Source organism: Cnephaeus nilssonii (assembly GCF_951640355.1).
Source record: "Cnephaeus nilssonii genome assembly, chromosome: 7".
Classification (NCBI taxonomy): domain Eukaryota; kingdom Metazoa; phylum Chordata; class Mammalia; order Chiroptera; family Vespertilionidae; genus Cnephaeus; species Cnephaeus nilssonii.
The window spans coordinates 13,742,076-13,755,286 of NC_137078.1; the positions used below are offsets into that span (position 1 = coordinate 13,742,076).

The following is a 13,211-nucleotide window of genomic DNA, read 5'->3' on the forward strand; positions in this document are numbered from 1 at the left end:
TGCTCTAAGGAACTGGAGGACCTGAACACAGATCTGGTCATTAGCCAGGGACAAGGCATCTAGCTTTATTGCACCTTGGTTTTTCTACCCACCAGAAAGAAGGAAATCTATGCACAGAGACTTTTTTAAGAACTGCAAAATCTTACCATGCTTACAGCTGTATCATCAGCATAACAGCTGATTGAGTGACTGAAAAGTTAAAAAAAGATCCACTTGAAAGATTGAGTAGAAAGCAAGGAAGTTAGGGTACAGTGTTGAGAGAGGAGACAGTCTGATGAAGGGTTTCAGTTTGAGTACTGCCTTACAGATGTGCACATCTGGCAGCTGGAAAGGCGGCAGTAAGCTTTCTCATCTGTGGAAAAATGATGCTGAGGTTGATGTGCATCCTGATGGTCTCTGGGTCCAAGTACTCAAGTGAAAGAGGGACTTGATATGAGGACAGTACAGCTCATGAGGGTAATGACTCAAGATCCTCATTAGATTTCTGCATTCCTTTCAAGGTTCATTCTCTCTGAAGAGATTTGGGGCAGCCAGCAAGATACCACAATTTGGTGGCACAGACTCCTTGACTGCACAGTATAATCTCAGGGGCCAAACTCTTCATATATTCATTTAGTCCACAAATAAATAGTAAGAACCAACTTTATGGGGGGCTATTCTAGATACTCTGGATAATAATAGTATTTACTATGTTCTAGCATCCTTCTAAGGGTTTCACATATGTTAACTTATTTGATCCTCACTATAACCCATGAAGTTGGGCCTGTTGTCATCTGTACATTACATAAGGCGCAGAGAAGTTAGATATCTGGTTCAAGGTCATAGTAGATTGAGTAAGGATTTGAACACAGTCAGGCTGGCTCAGAGCCCATGCTCTTACGTACCAGATAGCAGTGACCATGACAGGTGAGATCCCTGTCTGCACAGGAAAGGAGAAAACAAACAAGACAACAGTAATGTTATTTTTGGTTCGATACGTGCTGTAATGAAAACTAAAGCAGGGTAAGGTGATAGAGTGACGGAGGGAAGGAGGCTATTTTAGATTTTGTGATAAGTGGAGTCTGAGCAAAAGTCTGAGGGAAAAGGGGAATCAAGGTATTGGAAGGAATGGGGAGAGACCAGTCCAGGCAGTAGGTGCAAAGGTTCTGAGATGGGAACAAACTGGAGTTGTACAAGAGATATGAAGAAGGTACTGACATAGTGCGAGGGGACAAGAGCAATGGAGGGCCTTTGACGACTTCATAAGGACATCATATTTCATTGTCAGGGTGCAACGAAGCCCCTGGAGCATTGTGACCAGTGTGTAACCTGCTCTGATTTTCCTTATAAGGATCATTCTGGCAGCGTGCGAAGAATAGAACATATGGGGTCAAGGGCAACTGGAGCAAGTTAGAAGGCTATTACAGTGGCCCGTGAGAAAGAAATACAGATGCTACTTTATTTTAGGCATTTTCACCAAGGTCAAGTTTACCAGCTTAGAATGAGGTGGCTCCAGGAGTCCACTACAGCTCATAAGCCAATTAGGGTAAATGTTATTCTTGAATTTAGGAACAGTCTTGATGTGAAAGGGAAGTGAACAGAAACCTTCCAGTTGTTGACGTATAATTGGCAAACTAGTTCTCTGATAGGATGAGAATGCTTTCACTTGTCAGGGCCTCTCTGAGCAGGGCCTTTAGGGATCACATGATCAATCACCTAGTTACTAGCTGATCTACTAGTTACTATGGAAGCTCTGGGCACTGGCAGTCCTGGGTGGGCACTAGGCCTCTAAGTGGATTCACTGGGGATGTCTAATGACAGCTAATCTAGTCTTTTTTTTTAGAGGGTAGTTTTAGCATTTCAAAATGAAGACACAGCTGAAATGGTGGAACAGATTACTTACAGGTAGCCTTTTCTAAGCATTTTCTACTCTGAGCAAAGTCACACTAGAAGAGGAAACCAGCCTGTTTTGGTGATGCTTCAAAACTTTTACATGGGAAAGTGCCAAAGAATTAAATCTTTCTGAGTTTATGCAAAACTAGTGGCCTGGTGCATGAAATTCGTGCACATTAAAAAGGGAATTAATTAGAGGAAATATTTTAATATTGCTATTTGCCCTTTATAATAAAAGTGTGAGAGATAAAAGGAAATGAGTACAGTGTATATGAAAATAATACATAATTTTATTAATAAATAACAAAATGATATAACAATAATAACAAACTCATAATATAAAAACAACATTGATGCAAATAATGACTGATAAAGTGATTAAACTTATTCTAATATCTCCCTGTATACCACATTAAGAGTGAAAACACTTTCAGAGTGCTTGACTAATTTCCCTTGATATAAAGTATTTACAACTTTAACTTTAACGTCACATGCTCTTCGAACTCAAGAGAAAGCAACATGTAACTGACCATGTACGAAAATGGGTTCAGGTAGAAATATTCCTACTCTGTCTAGAGTTTGTCCTTGTGATTTATTTATAGTCATTGCGAATGCTGGCATCACAGGAAACTGTCGTCGAATCAATTTAAATGGGAGGCCAGTGTCAGATGGGGACAAATCAATTCTTGGAATCAGAACAACCTCTCCCTCTGCAGATCCTGTTAATACTTCAGCTTCGATAATGTTAGGTCGTAATCTTTTGATAATAAATCTGGTACCATTACAAAGACCCCATTTACTATTAAGATTTCTCAATAGCATGATGATTGCACCCACTTTCAATTTTAATTTATGGCACGGCATTCCTGAAGGAGTAATACTATTTAGAAATTCAATGGGAAAATTTTCCTTTTCAGCATCATCCGTTGAGTCAATGGAATCATCACTCAAATATGTGTGAAAATCTCCATCAAGTATATCCAAAATTTCTTCATTTAATTTTTGAATGTGCTCATTTTTTGGACAAAGAATTGTACGTTTAGATATATTTTTAATATTATCTATAGATATACTATTTCCAAAGGTGGCTTCAATAATAGATCCATTACAAATCATTTCATGGGGAATTTCAATAATATCCATTCCTAAATGAAAACTGCTATCAAGTTTGCCATCTTCAAGTTTTACTAACCATTCACTATAAGCAGAATCCTCTGAGTTCATATTTGTTGTAAGAGACAACTTTCTGAAACATCCCCAAACATCACATTACTTTAAACTCGTTTGTACTATGGCTGATCACACAGCATGCGGCACAATACTGAGACATTGTCAAAAATCTCCTCCAAGGAGAACTTTCCCACCAAATGCAACATTCAAATTCATAATTTCTCTTAGTAATCTGTCTATGGCATTTATAGCATGACTGGATGCCATGGTGCATTCATCAATAATAAGAAGTTGGGCCTTTTTAATGGTTTTAGCAACTTTGCTCTTTATATCGTCTAGAAATTGAAGTTTCATTTAATGGAATTGGTAATTTATATTGGGAATGAAAGGTTCTTCCACCATTAAGTAAATTTGCAATTCCTGTAGATGCTGTGGGTAAAACAGTACCACCACGACCTCTAATATAATGTATTAAAACTTTATACAGATATGTTTTTCCACTACCACCTGGACCATCCAAGAAAAAGCATTTGGGGTGTACAGTTTGATCTTCTATGGCAGAAGTTATAGTCTGAAAGGCTGCCAACTGTTCATCATTCAGAGAATTTATCAAAACTTCTGCCTGTTGTCGTTTGTACGATTCATCACATGTATTTGCATTCATTAATAAAGGATAGTCCGGAAGATTGAAATGTGAACATTTCATTACATGCAATGTGAATACCTCTTGAATTTCTTTAAGGGCATGCATTTCACAGTTCACACAGGCACCTTCTCTTCGGTGCAATTTCCAACAGAAATCTTCAATAAAATGAGATTTATTCTCATCCCATAATTTTCTGCAGCAGAAGGACATCCAAACACACATATGTATGCAAAAAGTTGCCGTAGTTGTTTGGGCATATTAAGGACGATTGCATCGTCAATCGTATCTTTCCAGATAGTGTCGTCAAGTAATAATCCTCGGTGTTTAGCAGCTTCATGAAATGTATCATAAGTTACACCTCCTACAGTTCGCAGATCCTCAAAACTTATCGCACCTTTTACATGCAGAAGCAAAAGTCTAAGGTAGTATCGTTCTGGTTCTCTAAAGCTCACAGTGAACAGTCTACCTAATACTTTATTCCCACCTTTTTGGCGTTTTGTCCACAAAGAATTATTAAACACATAATGCTGTGGAATCTCCCAATAATAATAATTACGTGCATCAGAGTCTTCTCTATTCAATAAGAACCAAGCCATCAAAGTTGAGTTATGTCTTTTAGCCCTATCTAAAACTTCAGCAAAATCATCGGCATGAAAATACAAATTCTGATCATTTGGCAAATGAATAGCTAATCTTGTGATTGCATGAGATTGGTCATGCATTCGCATTCCAAAAAGTCTTCAAACAGCCTTAGGAGCGCTCACATACCTTGAGTCAATGAAGTCCTGTACTTCGTCATGCTTGATAATATTTTTTTCAGAAATTTGAATATTTGCACAATCGTGCCCTTTATAGATGTATTTAAATAGATATTTGACACTTTTAATTGATGCACAGACTTCAACATTTATATGACAGTTATATTTAAGGCACAAATATGGATTATAAGGGACAATCCAAGTGTTATCGACAACTTTATTTCCAATAGACATGGTGCTACCAGATCTTCCTTTGTATTTGGGATATCCATCAATATTTCCAATGGTCACATTTTGAAATTCTTTTGGATATCCCTTTGAACATTTTCCATTTTCCATACATGGACTATTTGGATTTTGTATTCCACATGGTCCATTTACCATATTTGATTTTACAATTTGAAAAATTCGAGGGCACTGGTCCTCATCTGGGATTTCTGCCTTAACTATACGGTCAATGTCATCTTCTTCAACGTAATTTGGACTCACTATCTAATATCAATAATATGTGAGCATGAGGCAGTCCTCGTTTCTGAAATTCAATGACATGAATCTTAGCTATTACTTTGCCAAATAAATGGAATTTGCGTACATCATTTAAAAGAGCGTTCAGCTTAATATTAAAAACTCTGGCTACCAAGTCAGGTCTGTTTTCAACTTTTTGCCAGCGTTGTAGATTGTTTGTAATATCTGCCCATTTAGGGTTGCATGTCATGGTTATAAATAAATTGGGCTTGCCATACTTCGTTACACAGGCGGGTGTTGGCAGAAGTTGCCCAGGTCCCCTCGGCTTGGACCTCACCAGCAGTGTGCGGCACCGCCACACGCCGCCAGCCTGGGTCCGCGATCCGGGCAAGCACCGGCCTAGGGATTTGCCCCCCGCTGCTTGCCCGGGCCCCTATTGTGGCTTGGAACAGGCAGGCGGTGTGATGGCGGCTTGGATCAGGGCAGTGGCTAGGGCGCTGACCCACGCCGCCCGCCCTGGTCCCCGATCGGGGCGTGGCTTGGGTTCCGCCTGCCTTGGCTGGTGCTGCGGGGCTTGGCTGGAGCCAGCGCCTGCCAGTCCCGGTCCCCGATCGGGGCTTGGGTTCCGCCTGCCTTGGCTGGCGCTGCAGGGCTTGGCTTGAATCAGAGCCTGCCAGTCCCGGTCCCCAATCAGGGCGTGGCTTGGGTTCCGCCTGCCTTGGCTGGCGCTGCGGGGCTTGGCTGGAGCCAGTGCCTGCCAGTCCCAGCTCCCCGCCTCCGATGGCAGGGGGTCCACTCGTGCACCAGGAGCCGAGCGGAAACCCAGCTCCCTGCAATCTGTGGCAGGGGGGTCAGCTCAGGGCGCCTATGTATGCAAATTACCCGCCATCTTGGTCAGGCTTATTTGCATACTTGCTCTGATTGGCTGGTGGGCGTGGTTTGGGCGTAGCGAAGGTGCGGTCAATTTGCATATTACTGTTTTATTAGGTAGGATAAGGACAAGTTCCAATGTTAAAGGTTCCATAAATTTCAACCACTGATGCCTGGAAAGTGCCACTGTTCCAGTTTTCAAAATGCAACTCATTAATCTGCTATTCTCAAAGTATATGCAAATGTGCAGATCAGTTTCTTTGTATAACTATCCTAAGCATACAAGTTATTTACCACCACAAGTCTTGTTTTTTCCACTCATTCACCTTAGTGAAAGATAATTTCCTAGGCTTGTCTGAATGTGGCAAAGTTATTCTATTGCTAAATAACTACAGAATTCAAGGAGGGTCACTAGAACCTGAAATGTTATTCTGGAACAGACTGTTTCATTTTATAGGCAATAGAACAAGACTTCTAATCCTATATAATAAAAGCCTAATATGCTAAGTATCTGTAGTCCGTTCAACCAATCAAAGGGTAATATGCTAATGATATGCTAAGGCTGCCCAACCCCTCACTATGATGTGCACTGACCACCAGGGGGGCAGACGCTCTGACGGGTAGGTTAGCTTGCTGCTGGGGTCTGGCTTATCGGGACTGAGCGAGATGGGCCGGACATGCCCTGGAGCCCTCCCACGGTTCCTCCCCAGCTGGCCAACCTTCCGCGTCCCTTCCTGGCCCCGATCGTGGACTGGTGGGGTCTCTCTTCCTGGCCTGCACACTCTCGTAATCCAGGACCCCTCAGGGGCTGTCGAAGAGCTGGTTTCGGCTGATCCCACAGGCCAGGCTAAGGGACCCCACTGGTGCGCAAATTTGTGCACCAGGCTTCTAGTTTTGATATAAAATGTAAACTACAGTTTTTAATACTGCTTCTTTTTTCTTGAATTCTGTTTAGAGTCAAGCATGAAGAATATATGTTAGTACTAGAGGCCCAGTGCATGATTTAATCATGCACCTGGTGCACCAGCGGGCTGGCTGTCCGCCGGTGCACCAGGCCTTCCGAAAGCCTCCGGCGCGGCGGAGGCTTTCGAAAGGCCTTGTGCCGGAGCAGACAGCTGGCCAGCTCCCCCGCTTTGGCTTTTGATCGCGGGGGAGCTGGCCGGCTGTCCGCCGGTGCACCAGGCCTTCCGAAAGCCTCCGGCTCAGCGTCCTGCTGGCCCAATCAGCTACTCCAGCCACCCTGAGTCCCGCCCCCTGCGCCTCCTGCTGGCCCAATCGTGGGCGTAGCGGAGTGATGGTAATTTACATATTACCATTTTATTATGTAGGATGTTATGATATGATATAACGTCAGTCAAGCTGGCATCTCCTCATGTTGCTAAAGAAATTCTTTCGAAAACACAAACAGATATTAGGAAAATGGCAAGGGGCTTCCCTTCCACACTTTACAAACAAATTTACTGCAAGTAAGAGAGTAAAACAAATAGAAGTAGAAATGAAGCTTATGGTGTGATTAATGCTAAATTCAAGGAAAATAGTGAAAAGTATACTTTTTTTAGAGAGTGAGAAAGCCACTTTAGTCTTTAGCTTTCCAATGAATTTTGCACAAAGATGGATATATCGCACTACCCAGAGACCATGTTGTAGCAGCTGCTCCACTCTACCTCAAGAGAAAGAGAAAGGAAAGCACAAATCAAGGTGATCCCTGGCACTTCTACTGATGAAAACAAAAGCACCTTTCAGGGTCCTTTATGGGGTCAATCCCAAAGCAGCTGTTCACACCATTTCCACCTGCAGATACACCTTCCATGTGGCAACAAAATTTGTTTCCTACCAATGACCATGTCTTCAAGATAATCATATCTTGAACTATGATTTTAAAATATTAAGAAAAGTAGAATACAGTTATACTCTTTGACATATGTCCATGTATAAATGTGTAATATATCTTACAAAAAGAACATTTTTTGGAAATTTCCCATACTTAAAGCATCAACCTTTAGTTAAATGTGAGAACTCAGCTTCCCAAAGGACGCATTCCCCGGAAACTCTGGAAAGCTGATATTTTCCTTTATGTTCTCCTTGAATTCAATAATATAATAGGTCATCTTTCTATGTTTATATGAGTAAAAGGAACAGTCTCATGATTCTGTGTAAATCATAAACACCAAAAATAGTGACATGCATTCAAGGGGATGTGTCAAAGCTTTCAACTCTTAATGAAAAATAGTACATCATTGAACTTTCTTACCTGTCGATGAATAATTTCCAGGTCTCTCTTGGCTTTATTCACTAGAGTCTGAATTTCTACAGGATCTTTCACATTCTTATTTTCTCTGAAGGCATCTCTTATCTTCCTGATAGCATAAGTTCTAAATAAATTTGGGGGTGGGGAGGGGAAGAAAGGTGTCAGTATCTCTGAAGCTATGCTTTTAAATGAATTTAAAAGCTCTTCCTTAGGAATTAACTGTCTGATATTCTCCTATGGATAATTCACTTCATTGTTTGCTCTGGGGACAGGCCCATCCATTACTATTCTAGGATGACTAAGCAAACATATTTAGAGATATAAATCTACCCCAAACAAGTCACATATAAATGGCAAACTGCTACTGAAATGCTCCTTAGATTGCTGATTCCTTATAGAGTTATTCACACGTGGCTACCCTCCATATACATGGATAATTGAACCTTTAATGTACCGAGACAAAGCAAGAACTACGAGGGGGAAATAGTGCACCACATATGAATGCACCAAGGCAGTGATCTAAGTCAGATTCAGGGCAGCTCTACAATATTGTCCCATGTTTTGGCTGTTTCTTCCTCTTGTGTAACTTAACATCCACATCAGGATCTTACCTCAGTCCAGAGTGCAGATTACACACATATGCACATACATCCATACGCCTAACACTCTCCTCCCCTCATATAAATTACATGAAATATGGGACAGCAGTTCAAGAAAAAGGCTTTCAAATCAGACAGGTTTAGGTTTAAATTCTTGCACTAGCTCCCTGCTTGTGTGAAACTGGCCAACATTCTTAACATAACCGATGTTTTCTATCTGTCAGACAGGTACAATCCTGCCTACCTCAAAGAGGTGCTGGGGGAGGAGAGAGTAAGCTTTATAATGACTGTCTGAATCTGAAAGAGAACCTGGTACAAGAAAAAGACTCAATAAATGAAAACTGTTCCTCTTTCTTCTTGGTATTCCGTACTGTAATTAGTATCTGCCTCTCCTTGCATCACTGTGATACCAGGGTGTGTGCATAGAGGGTAGATGGGCCTGGATAATTAGCCATTGATGCTAAGTCAAGAGTCCTTAACCTAGTATACTCTCACACTCAGAGGGCCATGGCCTTCACCCCCAGGCCCACCCATCGGTAACAGATTAAAGACAATGATGGAAAAGCAGCCCATGTCAAACATATCAGACACACATAGACTGAAAGTAAATGATGGAGAAGCAGCCCATGTCAAACATATCAGACACAATTTTCTGTAGTCTTTGTAGCATCTCAGATTGTTCTTAACTTTGAACACCAGCTAAAGAATCCATGCGAAGCCCAGCTGGCATGGCTTAGTGGTTGAGTGTTGACCTCTGAACCAGGAGTTCCCTATCAGGGCACATGCCTGGGTTGCAGGTTCGATCCCCAGTGTGGAGCATGCAGGAGGCAGCCGAACAATGATTCTCTCTCATCATTGATGTTTTTATCTCTCTCTCCCTCTCCTTTCCTCTCTGAAATCAATACAAATATATTAAAAAAAAAAAAAGAATCCATAGGAAACTATTAGTAACATGTAGAAACAGAAGAATGGAAATAGAGGCAAAAAAGTGAGAGAAGGAAAATATAATTTCCTTGGGAGCTGGGATGTTGAGAAATGGATACAATTTACTAGGGAACTTTATTTTAAAGAGGACTAATTTGTTTTCGATACTTTTCTAAATTAAAAAGAAACTTTTAATTAATAATTCACATATCAGGTCTATTTGCATTTAAAAGCAAGTAAACTAAAATCTTGCAATATTAAGAACCATAAAGAAGAAAGGAAGACAAGTTTAGGAATTTGCATTTTTAGGATATAAGCCACTGCCAAAGACTTTCATCTTAATCCTACCTGAACAAATTGGAGAATTTGTAGAGGAGTTTTTTTCTCTCACTCTGAAAGTGACAATGACTGGAAATGGGATCCCCGTACTAGCAGACACTTTATAACATTCACTTACATGGGAGGACTTTACTAATAGACTTATATTACATATAAATTTTTGTCATGTATAGCTTCTAATCTAATAAGATTTTAGATAGTAGGTAAGCTAAAACCCATTTCTTGTGTACTTTCTTACACAGCATAATGGTTATTTGTATGATACAATATCATTCCTCCTCACACCCACACACATCTCCTCCAGAATAATTTCTTTTTTGGTGGTGATGGGAGCAGAGAGGGGACAAAATAATTTAAACCTAATATTCTGTTTAATATGCAGATTGATTTTATAATTGAGATTAACGGCAGGGAATAATCTATTGTTTCGATTCTTCATTCAGGATGCTGCATGGGCTATTTGGAAACATAAAATGGACAATAGTGGTCATTATTAACTTCATTTTTTCTAAAAACTAGTGACTAGCCAAGAATAGCTAGAAAAAAAGGCAGTATGGCTTACACTATAAAGACCTAAGTTCTTCCAAAATTTAAGGAAATTAGAAAATAGCTTAAGATAGAGTTTATCACCACCAAACCAATATTACAAAAAATGTTACAGGGACCTCTTTAAGAAGAAGAAAAACAGATAAAAAATACGAATAACAAAATGGCAGTAACTACATACTTATCAATAATTATGTTAAATGTAACTGGATTAAATGCTCTAATCAGAAGACAGAGGATGGCTGAATGCAGAAAAAAACAAGACTCATATGCTGTTTATAAGAGACCCACTTTAGACACACATAGACCGAAAGTAAATGATGGAAAAGATATTTTATGCAAATGAAACCAAACAAAAAGCTGGGGTAGCAATACTTATATCAGACAAAATGGACTTTAAAATGAAGGCTATAGTGAGAGACAAAGGACATCCTATCTAATAAAAGAATAATATGCAAATTAACCACCACTCCGCTACACTGATAAGCTATGCCCACTGGCCAATCAGGAGCGAGTATGCAAATTAACCCAACCAAGATGGCGACCGGCCATGGAGCGAGCAGGAGGCTTGGGTTTCCCCAGCGATGGAGGAAGCCAAGCTTTCCACCCACTCTGGCTGGCCCAGGCCTCCACTCAAGGCTACAAAGTTTCAATTATAGAAGATAAATCCCAGCAAAAATGGCAGCAGCCCAGGCTGCCCCATGGCCCAAGGGAACCCCACCCTGATCAGGGACACCCTTCAGGGCAAACCAGCTGGCCCCCACTCATGCACCAGGCCTCTATCCTATCTAATAAAAGAGTAATATGCAAATTGACCATCACTCCAACACACCAGATGGCTGCCCCCATGTGGCCAAAGATGGCCGCCACAAGATGGCCAGCAGGGGAGGGCAGTTGGGAGGAACCAGGCCTGCAAGGGAGGGCAGCTGGGGGCGATCAAGCCTGCAGGGGAGGGCAGTTAGGGGTGACCAGGCCGGCAGAGGAGGGGGCGACTGGGCCTGCAGGGAAGGGCAGTTGGGGGGGGGTACCCAGGCCTGCAGGGGAGAGCAGTTGGGGGGGAACCAGGCCTGCAGGGGAGGGCAGTTAGGGGTGACCAGGCCTGCAGGGGAGGGCAGTTAGGGGTGACCAGACCTGCAGGGGAGGGCAGTTAGGGGCAATCAGGCTGGCAGGGGAGCAGTTAGACATCAATCAGGCTGGCAGGGGAGTGGTTAGGGGGTGATCAGGCTGGCAGGCAGAAGTAGTTAGGGACAATCAGGAAGGCAGGCAGGTGAGCAGTTGGGAGCCAGCAGTCCTGGATTGTGAGAGGGATGTCCGACTGCCTGTTTAGGTCTGATCCTGGTGGACAGTCAGACATCCCTCAAGGGGTCCCAGATTGGAGAGGGTGCAGGCTCGGCTGAGGGACACTCCCCCCCCCCCCCGTGCACGAATTTCGTGCACCGGGTCTCTAGTTTTATATAACTACAGATTTTTGGTAAAGTTCTATAGGGATTTTTAAAAAGTAATAGTCTTGTGAAAAGAAAAACATAACTAATAAAATAACATAAAGCAAGGCATAAGCATCCTGTAGTGGATGCTCCCCTTAGGCCCTAGGGGAAAAATTCAGGAGCATTTCTGTCCAGGATTCCTTTTTGGTGCTTAAAAACATTTAAGATCCTTAACCTATAATTCAACAAAATTAAACTTCTAATTACCATTTGGATCTATCCTCACAGCCGTAGACATTTTGCTGCAAACCAGATTTTTCAAAGTGTAAACCAATTTATCAAAGAAAGGCCACGTATAAAACGTCTAGCTTTTTGAAGTGAGGCACACAGATCAAGCAGTGGTGAGATCCTGGCTGCTCTTTTGTCTGGTTTCGGACATGCCTATTTAGACAGTGCAGCACACTGCCAGCTGGAACCTCAGAGTGGGTGGCGTGGCTAAGATCCACAGTCCTCTCCTCATACATTCCTGGACTAAAAGATGAACACATCCTTCATTTGTAGTCTTGCAATCTACTCTTGTGAGGAAGAAAACAAAATCATACTAAAGTATTAATTGTCCTTACATTTACATAGCCTTTTCTTATGGATTGGTTTATTTCTATTAAAAATATCACCGTAAAGCCCTAGCTGGGTTGGCTCAGTGGATAAAGCATTGGCCTGTGGACTGAAGGGTCCCAGGTTTGATTACAGTCAAGGGTACCTGTCTGGGTTGCGAACTCGATCCTCGGTGGGGAGCATGCAGGAGGCAGCAGATCAGTGATTCAGTCTCATCACTGATGTTTCTATCTCTCTCCCTCTATTTTTTTCTCTGAAATCAATATAAATATATTAAAAAAAAACACACACCAAAAACTTAAAAAAAAAAAGGTTTCACTGTGACATAAAGACTCTGTGTGCAGGGATGGAATTTTCTGACTTCTTTCCCCTGCCAAGCTACCAGAAATGAGCTTGACCTAGTATCAAAAAGCAAGTTCAAGCTTTTATCATGTAATAAGTGTTAAAAGTTCGGTTAGAGAATATAATTTTTTAAATTGTACTTTAAAATTATAGTGTGAACTAGCCAATGTAAAACATGACCTTTAAATGAATCAAAATTTATGTAGAGTTATCTATGGTAGGACATTCAATTAATTCTGTATTTTCCACTTTATGGGAGAAAACAAAGCACAAACAATGGTAATTCCTCTTGGTCATTAAACTCAAATTTCTGCATTAAAATTTTATATTAGTGCTGCTAAAAAGGAGTCAAATAAAATGCCTTTTGTTTTATCATTTCCTCCTGCCATTAGT

The 13,211-nt window shown here is 41.4% G+C and overlaps 1 protein-coding gene across 2 annotated transcripts in view; it reads right to left on the bottom strand.

The window, feature by feature from the left end:
- The window catches only part of LYRM4 (LYR motif containing 4), a 138,004-nt gene that overhangs the window by 107,410 nt on the left and 17,383 nt on the right, over positions 1-13,211 (bottom strand). For both annotated transcript variants that reach the window (XM_079777478.1, XM_079777479.1), the window contains exon 2: positions 8,033-8,153. In XM_079777478.1, coding sequence (XP_079633604.1) covers positions 8,033-8,153 — 121 coding nt within the window. The remainder of the gene's footprint in view (positions 1-8,032; positions 8,154-13,211) is intronic.